This window comes from Psammomys obesus, unplaced genomic scaffold, assembly GCF_907164565.1.
Source record: "Psammomys obesus unplaced genomic scaffold, mPsaObe1.curated_primary_1811, whole genome shotgun sequence".
Classification (NCBI taxonomy): Eukaryota; Metazoa; Chordata; class Mammalia; order Rodentia; family Muridae; genus Psammomys; species Psammomys obesus.
In genome coordinates, this window is record NW_026596149.1 from 10,622,212 (window position 1) to 10,639,849 (window position 17,638).

Consider the following 17,638-nt stretch of genomic DNA (forward strand, 5'->3'; position numbering starts at 1 on the left):
TAAGGTGTCCCCCGAGCGGCCGCCTCCGCGCCCGGCACCATGGAGGGCGCGGGGTCCGCGCGCCGCGCCGCCGGGGCCTGTGTGCACGCGCGGGGCCTCGGGGCTGGCGGGGAGGTAGGTCCGCCGCCGCGCCGCACCCGGCCGCCTGGGCCCGCCGCGCGCGCGGCAGCCAAGGGGTTAAGCGCGAGCCTTAAATATTCATGTCATTGTTTTAAAGGTGTAAACATGTGGCTTCCAGGTCGGCTGCACCGTCCTCGGCCCCGCGCACACACCCCAGCCTCATCCTCCCCAAAGAGCTGGGGTTTTCTTTGAGGTTAAGCCCCCGCGACTTAACGTCTCCTTCCCCTTGGGGTTGCCTTGTGGTGTTTTTAAACTTTCCTGGCCAGGAAGTGTAGGACGATGTCACGTAAAGGAAAGGGACGCTTTGGAGCCCCTTCCCTGCGCTTTGGGTGGAGGGCGTGAGGATTGGCGGTAGGAGAATAGATTCCTTCCGAAATGCGGTTTTCCCGTTTTATACCGGGCGGAGGTGAGGCACTGTTAAATGCAAGAAAGTTTTTGCGAGGGAATTTGCTGTTTCAAACCTTTCTTACAAGATGAGTTGTAATTTCGCACTTTTCCCCAAACTAAAATGATTCCAATTTCCCATCTCCGTTTACTGGCTTGGCTCACACTGCTCTTCAGAGAAGTTTGGTTTCTTTGAATGATATTTGAAATCCGTGTGTGTAGTTTCCCGCTGAAATCATTGCTCATGTCATGTCTGTGACGCCGATTGGATTACTGCCCAAATTTGGGCTTTGTGAAATTTATTTTAAATGAGTGATGTGCTTCCTGGGGGATGGAAACTCTATAAATGGGAGTTATGTTCTCAATCATAAATTTTATAGGAGAAACCGGCCCTAAAACTTGGGGTGTCTGTAATCCCGTGCCCAATAAAGCATCAGTCAACAAGTTTGTAAACCCCGGGAGCACTTACTGAGTTTTGATTTAGATGGAAGGCTACAAACAGAAGAGCTTGTTCAGAAATGCAGTGGTGGTACCTAGTACCGCACATTTCGTGTGATACTGTTTCATTTTGTAATGAGCTAGTAACACAAAGTACTGTGTTCTGTCACGAGCATGTGTACTGGTTTGTTGGGCAGGATGTTTGCTTTCTAAGAACGCTAAAAACATCAGAGAACTTTGCAGATACTCTCATGGACACAGACCTTACTGTGTTTCAGAGCCATTGGAAGTGTTTGGGTGTGTTTGTGGTTGCAAGAAGTGTACATCCGTGACTCCTCCCATCCGGTTCAGAGGGAGACCTCAGTATCTTCAAGAGCATCACAGGACATGATGGTGTACACCTTTAATCCTAGCACTGTGAAGGCAAAGGCATGAGCATCTCTGTGAGGCCAGTGTGGTCTACAGAGTGAATTCTAGGACAGCCAAAACTATGTGGAGGGACCAAGTCTCAATTAAAAAAAAAAAAAAAAAGATGCATTTGTCTGCCCCCCCTCCCCCCACTTCCCATCTGCAGTTTCAGGTGTTTTACTATTCTGTGTAAGAGAGCAAAAGGCAGCTGCAAGTTTTCCAGAAAGCCACTGTAGCTAGGACCTCCGCTTTCTAAAGCATAGAACTTTCAGGCTGACAAATTGTGAGCTCCAGTTCTCTTAGGCCTGCTCCCTAGAACAGCTTTGGAGCATTAACTGCCTGAGTGGCAGGAGTCACGTGAGCCTGCCCTTGGAGCCACCTGTGTAACACACTCCCTGTCAGGCCTTCCATAGGTACCCATGATGGTGTTAGCTGTTACTCAGCGTATGTCTTACCCTGACTAACAGTATTTCCCTCTGCTCTGGGCAATTCTGGCCCAGGAACCTTTCCCTATTCATTCACTTGATTCTTGACGAATACCAGTTCCGTCTTTTTTAACAGTGACTTTTTGTGTTTTGGTGGCACCTAGGTGGATCACGAGTAGAAAGCCCAGTGGATCGAGAGAGAGGGCGGGGAGGGGCTGAACTGTGAAGAGTGCAGCCCCAGAACCATGTCTACTCGGGAGTCCTTTAACCCGGAAAGTTATGAATTGGACAAGAGCTTCCGGCTAACCAGGTTTACCGAACTGAAAGGCACAGGCTGCAAAGTGCCCCAAGATGTCTTACAGAAATTGCTGGAATCTTTACAAGAGAACCACTTCCAAGAGGATGAGCAGTTTCTGGGAGCTGTGATGCCACGGCTTGGTATGTATGCGTCGCTTACTCTAACACCCAGAAGTGTGGGCTACAGTCAACAACCAGACTTCTCGAGTTCTGGCAGGGTCTCAATGTCCAGCGTAACTGTTAATGTTACTTGTCTAAAGGAAGAATTGGAAAAGCATCAGGGCACGTGGTTGGTAGGTTTTAAATTATAGAGTATATATATGACATCATTACACTATAGTAAGACATAGTCTACTAATTTTTTTGGTCAGCTGAGAATAAGCAGAAACTCCTTTCTGCTCTTTCTCTCATGGCCTCTATAGTGCTCTGTTCTCTTCATTGCCCTAGTGAAGGTATTGCCTTTAGTATTCTAAAAACAGCTTTAAGGGTAGTGACTGGGCCTTTGCAGGATGCATGGGTTAAAACGTTGTGGGTGGGCCACAGCAGACTGCTGCACACCCAGGAGAGAAGGATGGAGAAACAGCTCAGTTGGTAAAGTTTGAGGACCTTAGTGAATTTGATCCCCTGAACCCATGTCTTTAAAAAAAAGCAAAAAAAAAAAAAAAAAAAAAGTGTGGTGGAGCATGCTTATATTCCCAGCGCTGGAGAAGACATGTGCTCCTAGGGCTTGCTGGCCTAGCTTACGTGCTAATTCCCAAGCCAGTGACAGAGTGTCTCAAAAGAAGGTGAACCATTGCTGAGAAGTGACAGCCGAGACAGTACAATCTGTGCACAGACATGCATCTGTACCGATACACCTCATCCAAACACACACACAAGAGAGAGGACGGCATGGATTTGAGGCTGACCCCAGAATGCCGAGTGGCACGGAGGCCGCTGTTGCTTTCTTTTCTAAATTCTTTGTATCATTAGTGGTTTCCCTTTCCCAAACACAGAGCTCAGAAGAAATTGTAGGCTCTGAGATCCAGTCCGCTGGGTGTATTTGATTACGCGAGTGATGAGATGACAGAACCTTGGGAGTGTGTTCTGTGGTTGGATGTCCTGCAGTCACAGAGCGACTTGAGTTTTCTTACCGGAGGTTTTTATTTTTGCTCATGGCTTTGTTGTGAAATCTTGACTTAGCAGTGGCTATTGCACTGAAGCATTCCTTTCTTCCGGGAATGTAAAGCAGACAGTAAAAACAGAGCTGCTTTGGTTGAAAGGAAAATAGAAACCCCTAGACAGAAAAGCAGGTAGAAGAATCCAGCACTGGTCTGATTACACAGAGCTTTTCTTTCTGTCTTTCTTTTTTTTAAATATGTGTGCATGAGTGTTTCCCTTGCATGTATGTATGTGTACCACGTGCACGCCTGGTACTCAAGAACCTCAGAAGATAGCATTGAATCCCTTGGAACTAGAGTCACAGACAGCTGCCATGTGGATGCTGGGAATCAAACCTGGGTCCTCTGGAAAGGCAGCTAATGCTCTTAGCTGCTGAGTCATCTTTCTGGTCCCCCACACAGAACTTCTGAGAAGTAAATAAAGTCTATCTTTTCCTCAGAGTAAGTATAAATCCCCGCAATGTTATCCTAGGGTGATCTCCACCCCAGGGGTAGGAGTCCCCACCCCTGTCCCCAAGATAGGGTCTTGATATATAGTCCCGGCTGTTGGATCTCACTATGTAGACCTGACTGGCCTCAGACTCACAGAGAGCCACCTGCCTCTTCCTTCCAAGTGCTGGGATTAAAGGTGTGTGCCATCACTGCCCTTCTACAGCTGGATCTTATGGAGACCTTTTCTTTTCTTCCCTGCGCCCCCCCCCCCCCCCCCCATCCTGGACCCACTTTGTAGATCAGGCTAGCCTCAAACTTACCTGACTCCTGGACCACTGGGATCAAAGGTGTGCCCCACCACGCCCAGTTTATGGAGGCATTTTCTTAATTCCCTCCTCGCAGATGACTTTAGCTAGTGTCAAGTTGATCTAAAACCAACGAGGACAGTAGAAGAATGAAGAGCTAGAGAGGCAGCTTAGTAGATAAAATATCAGTAGCATAAGTGTGAGGACCTGAGTCTGGATCCCAGCAGCCATGTAAAAGCTGGCATCCCACTCCTGTCTCCAACCCACCGTGGGGGTGAGGGGTGTCCCAGCCAGTCTCTGAGTCTGAGCTCTCAGTTCAGTGAGAGACCCTGTCTTAAAGACAAAGTGCAGAGTAATGGAAGACATCCTGATGTCAGCCTCTGGCCGTCACAGGCACGGGCACAGGTGAAGACACACACACATTGTTGAAAGTAGGCGTTTCTTAGAACTAGGCATTTGTTTCTGTACTTGGAAGCTGTCAAGCATGGGTTATTGGCTCTGTAGAATGATGAGTGTGCTCTTTTATTCTTTCCTTCTTCTGTTTTTATTTATTTATTTTTGGATTTTCAAGACAGGGTTTCTCTGTGTAGCCCTGGCTATCCTGGGACTTGCTCTGTAGACCAAGCTGGACTCAAAACCAGAGATCCTCCTGCCTCTGCCTCCTGAGTGCTGGGATTAAAGGCGTGCTGCACCCCCCCACCCAAGAAAGTGTGTTCTTTTTTTGATAGAAGGTTCAGTCTTTAAGCAGGCCTTAGTGGTTCTGGCCGCTTACTCAACTTACCAAGGTCTCTCTCACCTTAGTGCTTCACACATTGTGGCCCCATGTGTTCAAATGTGACCCGCCATGTGTTTGTGAGGAAAATCACCCTGGAATGCAGCCTCGCTCGTGTGTGAACATATTATCTATGGCTGCTTTGGTGAGAGTGGAGTAGAAGAAGCCTGGATTACTTACTGTTTGTCCCTTATGGCAGAAGTCCTAGTTTGTCCGAGTTTACCTTCCTGTCGCTGTGATAGATACCATAAGCAAAAGCAACCTTGGGAGGGAGGATTTATATGGGTGTCCCTCATCAACAGGAGCCGCGGAGGAGGAATGCTGCATGCTGCCCTGCTTCCCACACCCCACCTTCCTGCTTGCTCAGCTAGCTTTTTTTCAGCTGGCCCCAGGGCCCCGGCTTAGTGATGACGCCACCCACAGTGGCTCAGCCCTCCTATGTCAGTTAGTTAACAACCTCCCAAATATGCCCACTAGGCCAGTCTGCTGGAGGCAACTCCTTAATTGAATTTCTCTCTCCCTGGCTGTGTCTGGGTTTTTGTCATGTTGACAAAAACTAACTAGCACGTTGTCAACCATAATCTAGGGCTGGCAGTCTTTTTAATAAGATCCTGACCTTCCAAAAGACTTTTACAGCATCAGATTAACCATATCTACTAAGTCCCCAACTTGCCCACTCCAGGGAGCCTCAGGAAGTAATTTCAAACCACATACTATATAGTACAGTGCTGTCTAAAAGAAATATAATGGGCTCACATCTGGCCATTAGCTGGAGCTAAATTGCTTGTGTCTAGATTCGGTGAGAGGCCTTGTCTCAAAAATCAAAAAATAAGATGAGTAAGATTGGGGAAAGAAACTAGTTGTTGGCCTTTGCCTGTGGGTGCATACACGTTCACATGCAAAATATATAGAAATACACAAAGGTGTAAAAGTGCTTTGGGGAAACTAAAACAAAGAACTGAATTATACGGGTACTGCGTATTTGAGTACACACTTGGTTGGAAACTTTGAAGTCCTACTTTGTTCTTTACCACTTCATTTAGGCTAAATATAATACTGACTGGAAACTTCTTTATAAGAATATAGTACAGTGGAGATAACTTAGGACCCCTGCACAGATGTAGCCCATGATAGTTTAGTGTCTAAGTGGGTTATATAGTTAGTAATGGGAAGAGGGACTGCCTCTGACATAAACTGATTGGCCTGCTCTTTGATCACCTCCCCCTGAGAGGGGAGCAGCCTTACCAGGCCACAGAAGATGACAATATAGCCACTCCTGATGAGACCTGATAGACTAGGGTCAGAGGGGAGGAGGGAGGGGCTTATGGGGGGATACAAAGTGAATAAAGTGTAAATAATAATAATAAAAAAAACCCTCTATCATTCTCCTCTCAGATGTTTTCTGTGTAATTCCAAGATTAAAGCCAATCTACTTCCTAGATCTACAAATCTGGAAAATAATTCATTTACTATAATAAACATCCCTCTATTAAAAAAAAAAAAAGAATATAGTACAAATACTGTTTGATGAAATAGAATAATAACTAGGTGTTAATGGCATCTAGCATCTGGGTAATTCATGTCTCAAAATAGCTATCAATAAAATAACAACAATTCCATTTGTACTGTGTCACCTTCAAAGAAATTCGGTATAAGCCAGGTTGTGGTGGCACATGCCTTTATTTCTAGCACTTGGTAGACAGAGACAGTCTGATCTCAGAGTTTGAGTTTGAGGCCAGCCTGGTCTATATTGTGAATCTAGAATAGCCAGGGCTAAATAGAGAGGCTGTCTAAAATTAAATACATACATACATACATACATATATACATACATACATACATACATACATACATACATACATACATACATACATGATTCAGGAATATAAAATAATACAAGAAAACAAAACGTTAAAAACTACAGTAAGTTTCAGATTTTATGCCATCTTGCAGTCTTGGTGACTAACAATATTATTCATGTTTTCTATCCTATGCTGGTTATGATTCATATTTATTTCTGTTATGCTTCCTGATAGCACACATATAGTTTGGTTGGCAGTGTGGAATTTGCTGTCTTATTGCTCAAAGCGCTGCTCAGACAGGATTAAATGCTTTTCTTTTCTCCTTTTATTTTTTGGGGCTGGCAATGTACACCTTGTCAGGTATTGGGATGGATACTTGCGTCATTCCTTTGAGGCATGGTGGTCTCTCCTTGGTTCAAACCACAGATTACATTTACCCCATTGTCGACGACCCTTACATGATGGTAAGTTTGACCTTGTGTATTTTTGTAATTGGAAACTAATTTATGTGTTTGGTTTGGGTTTGGTTCTTGTGTTTGTATTGTGTGTTTCCACTTTTGCTGAGGCCACATTATATTACCATACCCTGACTCTTGAAGTCATGGCAGGCTGACCTGTCTGTCTCCTCTCGCACTTGACCCATCATGAACCAAGTGGCGCAGGGAGGTCTCTCTGCTTCTTTATACCTGAGTCTGCATAACAAACAGCATTTATTGTTTTGAGAGAATGCTAGTCGGTGATGTTCCCTGTGATGTTCTCTGCTTTCTTTCCTTGTACCTGTCTCTCTCTGACATTTGTCAAGTTTACTGCTCCTATGTTTCTAGCTGGAAATGCTGCAGTACTTTGTAATAACACTGATTCTAAATGTTTCCTCCCACAAATAAAGGAGCTTGGGAATCTCCTCACAGTGGGACTTCACCAAGGCAGTATTTCTTTGTGTATCCCTGGCTGTCCTGGAACTCTGCGCACAGCCTCACACTCAGACCCCCAACCCCAATCCCACCACACCCTCATGCTGGGATGAAAGGTGTGTGCCACCATGCCTGGCTCACTTACAGTTGAACTTCTTGAACTTTCATTCTTGTAAATGTTAGAGTAAACTGTTTATCACCTCCCCGGCCACCTGCATGCCTACTCACCACTGTATTTGAACATTGATCTCAAAGTCTAGCTGCTGGGGCAGGGAGATGGTGCACTGGGAAAAGCACTTCCTTCCCACGTAAGCGAGAAGCCCCCAGGGCCAAGTGAAAAGCTGAGCATGGCAGCACACACCTCCAGTCCTGATGCTGAGAGCAGAGGCAGGAGGATTCCTAGGACCTGCTGGCTAGCCAGTTTCCAGGTTCAGTAAGAGACCTTGTCTTAGAAAATACGGTAGAGGGTAACTGAGGAAGACGACCCCTGTGTGCGTGCACATACACACGGAGTTCTGCCTCCTGTCATGCTCTGTGTAGACACATTTTCCAGTAATTTGTTACATACTTACGTCCTTTTAATCTGCACAATCTGTAACGAGCTTCTCTACTAACCAAGAGAAGCCAGTGAAGAAATGGGAATGTCCCACTTGTTTAGAAATGCCAGCTGGCCATCCTGGGTGGCAAGGACACTGGGCTCAGGCTTTCCAGGTAGGAACTCAGGCCATGGGGTAAGAAAAATGAGGACCCTTCCCTGTTAGGTACAGTGTGAATAAACAGGTTATTAGAGAGAATATTCTCTATGAAGCTGCACAAGTGGCAAATTTGCCCAGAATCTATCTTTTTCTAGTGTCTCTTAAAAGCGTGCAAGAGCAGCAAATTCATGTCTGCCCCAGGGCCTATGGTGCGACCTCTGGGCTTGCTGATGTTGACAGTGGGTCTACAGAAAGCTGCAGAGCTGCCTGGAATTCATAAGAAGATAATCAGTCACTGAAAATGATGTCTTGCTTATCATAAGCAATCAACAGAAGATAATGTTGATTATCTTATCCTTCTGTCAGAAGAAAACCTTGTTACTTTTCTCTTTACTGTCTATAAAAAAGATAATTTAGACAATGACAACATTTTAAAAACCTTTCAGAGCAATAGAGTCTTTATTACCACATTCCTATTGGTTGTTTAAATTCCTCATAAAGCGATAGAATTTACTGGGAAATGCTTTCTTCAATCTTACTTTAGGCCTGTATCTTTCTTATTTCTCCTGTTTTTGTTTTCTGTTTATTTCTTACAGCTTTAAAAAGAAGTTGCAAAAGTTTCTTAATCCAACAACATAAAAACCATCTCTTATTCTATAACCAGCTGAGGCAACAGTTCCTGTGGTCTGCAGAGTGCGGGCTTCCACGTTTGGCTTTAAGGGACTGAATCATGCTTCTTGTTCCCTGGTCTCTTCAAGGCCGTCCATGCTAACTGCTTCTCTTGCTCATCACCCCCACCTCCCATCTTTTGCCAGGGCCCTGAAACTTAGGCTGGGAAAGAATGTGAATTCTTTGTTTTGCTCAAGTAAGAGGAGCGGGTGGCCTGACAGCTGAGTGAAGGTGAGCAGCTGAGAGTCACATCCTGGGAGCTGCCCTTCCTGGAAAGTCCCAGGTTCTTAGAGGCCACTGCTTCGTAGGCTCCATCTTTGTTTCTACAGATGGAAAATCCCTGGCTGTGCTTTCTCACGTCTCTGCTCTCTTCCTAGGGCAGGATAGCATGTGCCAATGTCCTCAGTGACCTTTATGCAATGGGCGTCACAGAATGTGACAATATGCTGATGCTCCTTGGAGTCAGTAATAAAATGACTGACAGGGTAAGTCAGAGGTTCACTCACTGGTCTTTGGTTTAACTTTGCGTTTACAAACATGGCCGCAGTATTGCAGCTCTCCACCTTTGGGCATTTATCTGTAAGTTAAAATGGGAGTGCCTGTCCTGTTTCTTTTCTCTTTTTGGGTGGACAGAAAGCTAGTTCTCTCTCTCTCTCTCTTTTTTCTTTTTTTAATGTGAGGGGAGACCTAAAGCTTAGCTGTATTAATAGTACCTTAGTGCCAAACCTGTGGATCATGTGGATCAGGCACTGTCTTGCTGGTTCAGAACTCATGATGCTCAAGTAGTATGCAGTCTGTTGGGGGCCGTGGTCCTCATGCTTTCACGTGCTCATGTTGCTGTTACTGCCTGGCGCTCTGTCCTTTTTCCTAGTCTTTGAACAGGGGATGAATTCCTATTTATGTTGTTTATATTTATTTTTATTTTATGTGCATGAGTATTTGCCAGCATCTATGTAAGTATACCATGTGTATGCCTGGGACTGGAGCTAGAAATAGTTGTGAGCTGCCATGTGGGTGCTGGGAACCAAACTCTCTGTAAGAGAAGCCATGATCTCAACCATTGATCCATCTCTCCGGCCCCATTACTTTGGTTATTTTTGACAAGATGTGTTTTTATTTCTTTTCTCTTTCCACCCTCCCCCCATCAGTTTGTCATAGTTTACTGATAACCCTGTTTTCTGTGGTCTTTTTTTTCCCCTAGCAGTTTGTTCTTTGACCAGAAGTACCTAGTTGTCTCAGCAAGAGCTTTGCTGGGGATGTGTTACTTCACATTTCTAAGCCAGTCTTCCCACTTCTTGCCAAGCATAAGCCTCTTTGAAAATTGGACTATGTCTGTGTAGTTAGCTTGTCTGCTGTTTTTCTAATCGTTATCAGTCTCTGGGCCAGGCCTATGGGCAAATGGCATATTATACCCACTATTCTCTTATCTGGGCTTCATTCACTTTGTAACCCAGAACACCTTCCAGTATTTGATAACATGCTTACAGCAGGAAGTTTTGTTGAACCCACCCTGTCTGTCAGCTTTAGCTGACAGTTTTTTGTCTTTTTATAACTGTACATACAAAACCATCCTTTCTGGGTTTATGAACAGAATTGTGTGACTTTTCATCTGTGTCCTTTTAAACCCTAGGAAAGGGATAAAGTGATACCGCTAATTATACAGGGTTTTAAAGATGCGGCAGAGGAAGCAGGAACCTCTGTAACGGGTGGCCAAACGGTGTTAAACCCCTGGATTGTTCTGGGAGGAGTCGCCACGACTGTCTGCCAGCCCAATGAATTTATCATGTAAGTTGGCTTTTGTTTCATGAAATCATTTTTCTCTCATTCTCTCTAAAAATAAGATATATTAAAGTGTCCTTCACTTGCTATACAGTTCATCCATTTAAAGTGTGCAGTTGAGTGGGTTTTGGCCTATGCAGAGTATAGAATCACTGGAGTCCCTTACAACACTTTAATCACCCTGAGCAGAAACTCTCCCATTCAGTTATCACTTGCTAGTCCTTCAGATACATCTTGGTTGGTTTCACTTTGTATATTAGAAAGTATTTTTATATTCATAGGTTTTGAAGCATACATCAATACTTTGATTCTATTGTTTGTTTGTTTGTTTGTTTTTTAAGATTTATTATTTATACAGCATTCTGCCTCCATGTGTGCCTGCGCACCAGAAGAGGGCACCAGATCTTACCATAGATGGTTGCAAGCCACCGTGTGGTTGCTGGGAATTGAACTCAGGACGTTTGGAAGAACAGCCAGTGTTCTTAATCTCTGAGCCATCTCTCCAGCTTTGATTCTGTTCTTGAGCAGTTTCAGACTTTGTAAATTTCACTTGATAAAGAGATACTATGTTATTTAGCCTTTTATTTGTATAATTTTTGGTTTGGTTTTTGAGATGAGATGTCCTTCAGTACCTCAATCCTATGCCTGAGCAGTTTCAGACTTTGTAAATTTCACTTGACAAAAACATGTTATTCAGCATTTTATTTGTCTATTTGTTGCTTTGGCTTTTGAGACAGGGTGTCACTCTGTATTTCATGCTGACCTCAAACTCCTCGGCGCAGTAATTGCAGTAAGGGCCTCTTCCACAGCTTTTGGTGTGGTTGTCTTTATTGAGTGCTTGGAGTTGAACACAGCTTCTTGTGTCTGCTAAGCATGTCCTGCACCACTGAGCTCCACCTCTGTGTCAGCATTTTAAGTGTGCAGTTCACTGATTTTGTGAGTATAGACTTGAAGTAATCGTCACCCTGTGCAGTGCCCAGAACATTCGCATCCCTCACAGCAAACCTGTCTGCGTTAGCAGATACTTCAGTTTCCTCCTCCCCGAGTGCTCTGGAGACCTATAAGCTACCTGTTGTCTGTAAGGATTTGCTTGTTCTGAGCACTTTATATAAATGGAACCATGCTCTGTAAAACACTTTTATCTGGCTTTATTCGCCTATCATGTCAAGTTGTAGCATAAATCCATAGTGCTTTTTTGTTGTTCTTTTTAATGTTTTGTTTTGTTTTATTTTTCGAGACAGTGTTTCTTTGTGTAGCCCTGGCTGTCCAAGAACTTGCTCTGTAGACCAGGCTGGCCTCCAACTCACAAGAGATCCACCTTCCTCTGCCTCCCGAGTGCTAGGATTAAAAGTGCCACCACCACCTGTATCCACAGTGCCTTTTTATGGCCTAATAAGCTATTGTTTGTCTATATCACAGGTCTGTCCATTGATTGGTGGGCTTTCAAGTTATTATTATTTAATAATAATAGTAATAGTTGTCCTATTATTACAAACACCCTTTAGGTGCACTTTAGTTTTGGTTTTTGGTTTGTTTGTTTTTGTATGTACAGGCACAAGTTATCTACATCCCCTCAAGAAGTTGTTTTATGATGTCTATTCTCATTCTGGTCATAGACAGCATAGTGAGTATAAGTCTTAGGGTTGTTATTGCTGCAGGGAAACACCGTAGCCAAAAGCAAGTTGGGAAGGAAAGGGTTTGTTCAGTTCTAGATCTCAGTCCATCATTGGAGGAAGTCAGGTCAGAAACTCAAGCATGGCTGGAACTTAGAGGCAGGAACTGATGCAGAGGCCATGGAGGGTGCTGTGTACTGGCCTGCTTTCCATGGCTCACTCAGGACACAGGACCACCAGCCCAGGGAAGGCACCACCCACCATGGGTTAGGCCCTCAATTGACTTACATTGGATCTCATGGAGGCATTTTCTCAACTGAGGCGCCTTCCTCTCTGGTGACTCTAACTTGTGTCAAGTTGGCACACTAAACCATCCAGTACAGTGACATTTCGTTGTGGCTTTGATTTGTGTTTCCTTGATAACTGGTGATGGCGAGCATCATGACTCACAGCTTTCTTTGGATCTTCTCTGTATTCTTTGGAGGAGGATTTCAACACAGATTGTCACTTTCTGTGTTTGATGTTAAGAAAAGGCACCCTAGCCAGGTGTTGTGGCACACATGTAATCCCAGCACTTGCGAAGGCAGAAGCAGGTAGATCTCTGCGAGTTCGAGGCCAGCCTGGTCTACAAACCGAGTCCAGGACAGCCAGGGCTACATAGAGAAACCCTGTCTCAAAAAAAGAAAGAAAAGGCACTTTGTCCTATTTTTGAAGTCAATAGAAATTTTATTTGCTTTACATTTCATTCACTTATTTATTTGCGTTTGTCGTGGGAGACAGCTTTCAGGAGCTGATTTTTCTCTCCTATCAGGTGAGTCCTAGGGATTGAACCCAGGTCCTAAGAGTTGCTGGCAAATACTTTTAGCCACTGAGCCATCTTGCTGACCCTTGCTTCAGGTTTTGATTAGTCACCAGAAGGTACTATGTTAACCTGGGTCAGAGTTCAAAAGGTGCACAAAGAATTTATGGTACAGGGGCCTGATCTGTGCTGAGGCGCAGGTTTCCCATCACGGGCACCCTCTCACTAGTTTTATGTATTCATATTTGATTATGTGTGGTTTTGTTGGTGCTATGACTAAGGCTCCAAGAGTAACCTTAGAGCAAATCACTGGGACTAGTTCTAGGAAGCCCTAGGTCAGGTGGAGTGCCTATAATGCTGGCTCTAGCAGTCTCCACTCCACAGCGGTGAACTATGAAGCCAGATTCCCCAAGCTTGATTGACACTGGCTTTACAGACTTAATCTTTGCCTTTGTGGTTTGTGCTTGTTTGTTTTTCCAGTACTAGGGAGTTGAACCCCAGACCTCGTGTGTGGCAACAGCTCTGCTGTTGAGCCCCATCCCCGGCCCTCTCTCTTTCTCTCTCTACTCTCCCTCCCTCTCTCCCTCCCTCTCCCTCTAAATTGCTATTTAGGGCTGCTGTCTAAATCAGGCTTTGCTCTTTCTGCCTCAGTCTTCCAAGCAACTGAGATGATAGTGGCTAGCACCGGGCCCAGCGTCTGTGGGGTGGTTTGAATCTTGCTCATAAGCATAAAGTTGAGCACATTGTTTACATTTCACCAGTGTTAATTTGTGGAAGCATCCTGCATCTCAGCTGGGGGAAGCTTCCTCTTCCTGATAGATGGCATATGTGGGGCACACATCTCCAGCAGCCACATAGAAGCTGGGTGTTGACAGTGCTCACCTGTAATCCCAGCAGGGGAGGCAGACACAGGCAAGTCCTAGGCTCACTAGCCAGCCAATCTGCCCAAAATGGTGAGTCCTGGGCGCAGTGAAAGACCTTGTTTCAAAAAACTAAGGAGGAAAAAGATTGACGATAACACCCAAAACTGACTTCTAGCTTCTACCTAACCCACACATATGTGCATTCATACATACATACACACACCAAAGAGAAGTTCAAAACCATTTTTTAAACAAGCTTCTCCTTTTTGCGTCAGTAATGTGTTTGTGTCCTTGGTTAGTCTGACTAGAGCATGCTCTTTTTTTCTTTTCTTCAGGCCAGATAATGCAGTACCAGGGGACGTGCTGGTATTGACAAAGCCCCTGGGGACACAGGTAGCAGTAGCTGTGCACCAGTGGCTGGATATTGTAAGTATAGAGCTGCTCAGGAATGGGGTTGCAGGGAGATGGGGGTGGTCTGCAGACAGCCTTCAGGCTTGCCTTTTTAGTGTCAGAGTGTTTTCTTTTTAAATGGGGGGAGAGGTTGGGAAGTAAAACTTTAAATTTTACCCCTGTAAGGTTACGGGAAGTCCTTTGTTGAATCATCCATACTCTCACAAAGGGAAATGTCATCTATCTACTGTTTGAAGGAGGCTTTAAGGCCCAGCCTGAGGGTCAGATTCTGTGGACAGGAATTAATAGGGTCAGGTGCTGACATGTTAGTCGTAGAGTTTCGGATTGCTGTGATATGCTAGCGTTGTCTTCACGTTGACTCGTAACTAAGAGCATTTAGATGTAAGTCTTGAGCAGAGGGAATAGAAGGGTATTTCTCCTAAGTATTATCCCACTGGGCTATCTTTTTTTTGTTTGTTTTTTGTTTTTTTGTTTTGCTTTTGTTTTTTGTTTGTTTGTTTGTTTGTTTTTTGTTTTGTTTTGTTTTTCTTTTTGTCACAACAGTTTACAAGGACTAAGATTTTGCTGTGTCCTCACATATCATGGTATGTTTAATTTCCGAAGCTATCATCTGTAACTACCTTGAGAAATAGTTGAGAAAAAAATATAAAGAATAATAAAGACATATAATTTTTCAGCCAAGTATCTTGGCTTGATTTAGCCCCTAAGAAATCTCAGAGCTAGAGTGATGTCTCAGCAGTTGAGAGCCCTGGCTACTCTTCTAGAAGGCCTAGGTTCTCTTCTCTGCACCCAAGTGGTGGTGAAGTTTCAGGGGGATCTGGTGCCCTCTTCTGGCCTCTCTGGAGACTGCACACATGTGGTGCATAGACATACCTGTAAGCAAAACATCCACATACATAAAATATAAAAAAATAAATCTTGCAGGGCAGTGGTGGTGCACACCTTCAATCCCAGCACTCAGGAGGCTGAGGGAGGTGGATCTTTGTGAGTTTGAGGCCAGCCTACAGAGAGTTCCAGGACAGCCAAAGCTACATAGAGAAACCCTGTCTTGGAAAAAAAAAAAAACAACAAAAAAACCAATAAACAAAATGAATAATACTAAAATCTTTTTAAAATTTTTGTTTTAATCTCAAAGGTGACCATTTGTTCACATCTTTTCCCCATTTCCTAGTCATGTAAAACATTCTGGAAAGCTGCTATGGGGATTGTCCACAGAATGCTGAACAGCATGACTGCTTAGCCTGCCTGGTCTTGTAGAGGGTCTAGATGTAGGGCAGGCGTGAGTGTCAAGAATGAGGGCGCCAGGGCCTTCCAGTCTCTACTTCTGCTTCACACACCATTGCTTTATTACTTATTTTTGGCAAATTCTCAGAATTTTAAAAAGCAAGTTCCAAATACAATGTAATAGCATAAGATTTTGTTGCATTCTTTAAATAAAGGTTAGAGGCCATCGTCATAGAGTATTAGAATCCATGGTCTGAGGATACTGGGTTTTGACAACAGAGAATAATGGGTACAGACATCAGACTGAAGTTACTTCTGGAGAGAAGGAATCGTGGGCACGGTGGACAGAAGTTGCTATTAATGTCCAGCAGTGGGTAGGCAGCTTTGGGTTTTGTGGTGCTGGGCACCAAACAGCCTCACACGTGCTCAGCAGGCTCTACCACTAAGTACTGACCCCAGCACCTTGGATATTGTTTACTGTGTTCAAGACAGGTAAGTGAACACATGAGTCAGAGAGCAGTTAGTAATCTGTGTTATCTTTGTGCCATGAACCTTATATCATGGTGTTAGGTTCTTTGAAAATCAGACAAAGACCTTTTTGTCCCTTTGATGACCTCATTTGCTCACCCAAGGCTGTCCTCAGCATGGAAAGTTGAAATTTCACATCAGGATAACTTCACAGCAGGAGTCCATTAAAGTACAAAGGTATAACATAAAAATGGAAGCCATCACCTAGTAGAGAGAATGAGGAATAGAGCCAATGGCATGGAGACAGTTCTGTTCTGTTCTTACAGTGCTCACGGTTTTGTGAATTCTAGGCAAGCGTTTGCCTGACCTTCATTCTCGGCCCTTGAAAACAATGTTAATAAAGGGCTTACACTTGGCAAATAAGAGGAGCGTTCAGCAGTGTGTCCCATTAAGTTTACATATCTAGCAAGCTGTGGTAGTTTACTATGGAAATGTGGGATAAGCAAACGATAGCATGATGATACTTCCACTGAAAAATACCAAGCTCAGAATATCATCGTCTTAGAGCATTTCTATGCCTTGATAGGCTGGGTAAACTAGGGTGTGGCTCATTGGTACAGGATATGCCGAGCATGTATGAAGTTTGATCACTAGCAATATACAAACACAGAGACACATCCATCCTAGAAGATGGCAAGTGGTTAGCAGTAAAAGTGAATCATGTTTTCTCTTTTTTTCTCTCTCACCTGTGTTCCTATGGCTAGCCTGAAAAATGGAATAAAATTAAGCTAGTGGTCACCCAAGAAGACGTAGAGTTGGCATACCAAGAGGCAATGATGAACATGGCACGGCTCAACAGGACAGGTATGGGGCAAAAGCCATTCTGTTCAGAGCTTAGCAAATATTCTGGGAAAGACCAAGTAACGAATGGGATACTTGAGGTTTCGTTGACTGCATACAATCTTAGTTCACAGTGGTCTGTTTTCCTCAACTCTTCAGTCATACAAAAAGTAAGAAAAGCCAGGCCACAGGAAGAACATTGCTCGTGGCTACACACCTCTTGGTGGCTGCCTTGGTTCCATCGGTGACTACTGGGAATCTATAGGCAGGTGGTATTTAGTTTACAGTTTCATTTATGACAGCTTCCTAGTGCTTTCCACTCTTTAATATGTTCAATCTGTTGATTGAACCCTGTCATAAGTTAAGAGAATCTGTATGTGGCATATTCTCAGTAAAAAGTGTTAGATGTGACTTGTATTAGATAATTTCTCACTGTAATGTCCACATGTGCCTTCCTCCTCCTTCACGCCAGTTGTCAGCGTGCATTTTGGGAACCCCACTAGAGGGTCAGCTGTTCCTGCAGAGGCTCGGGGTTCAGGTCCTAGCCGCCATACAGGGTGATTGGCCTCCAAAAGCACTTGGCATTGTGTGCACATTCATATACAAATACACATTTTCTATGTAGTCTTGGCTGTTCTGGACTCACTGTGTAAACCAGGCTGGCCTTGAACTCACAGAGATCTGCCTGCCTCAGCCTTTCTGAGTGCTAGGATTACAGGCATGTACACCACCAAGCCCAGCCATACATATAATTTTTTTAAAATGAATTATTTTTTAATGAAAAAAAAAAAAACTGCAGTAGCAACAGTTTGCCCTTTCAATT

At 44.2% G+C, this 17,638-nt stretch overlaps 1 protein-coding gene across 4 annotated transcripts in view; it reads left to right on the top strand.

The window, feature by feature from the left end:
* Sephs1 (selenophosphate synthetase 1) overlaps positions 1-17,638 on the top strand; it is a 29,863-nt gene that overhangs the window by 1,126 nt on the left and 11,099 nt on the right. Inside the window, exons 1-7 of one of the 4 annotated variants that reach the window (XM_055593805.1) lie at positions 24-114; positions 1,940-2,213; positions 6,904-7,007; positions 9,196-9,303; positions 10,449-10,603; positions 14,208-14,298; positions 16,740-16,839. In XM_055593805.1, the coding sequence (XP_055449780.1) occupies positions 2,021-2,213; positions 6,904-7,007; positions 9,196-9,303; positions 10,449-10,603; positions 14,208-14,298; positions 16,740-16,839 (751 nt within the window). In that variant the 5' untranslated portion in view covers positions 24-114; positions 1,940-2,020. Of the gene's footprint in view, positions 1-23; positions 115-229; positions 527-1,939; positions 2,214-6,903; positions 7,008-9,195; positions 9,304-10,448; positions 10,604-14,207; positions 14,299-16,739; positions 16,840-17,638 lie in introns of those variants that run through there. The other 3 variants (XM_055593804.1, XM_055593803.1, XM_055593806.1) reach the window with 3 other exon arrangements.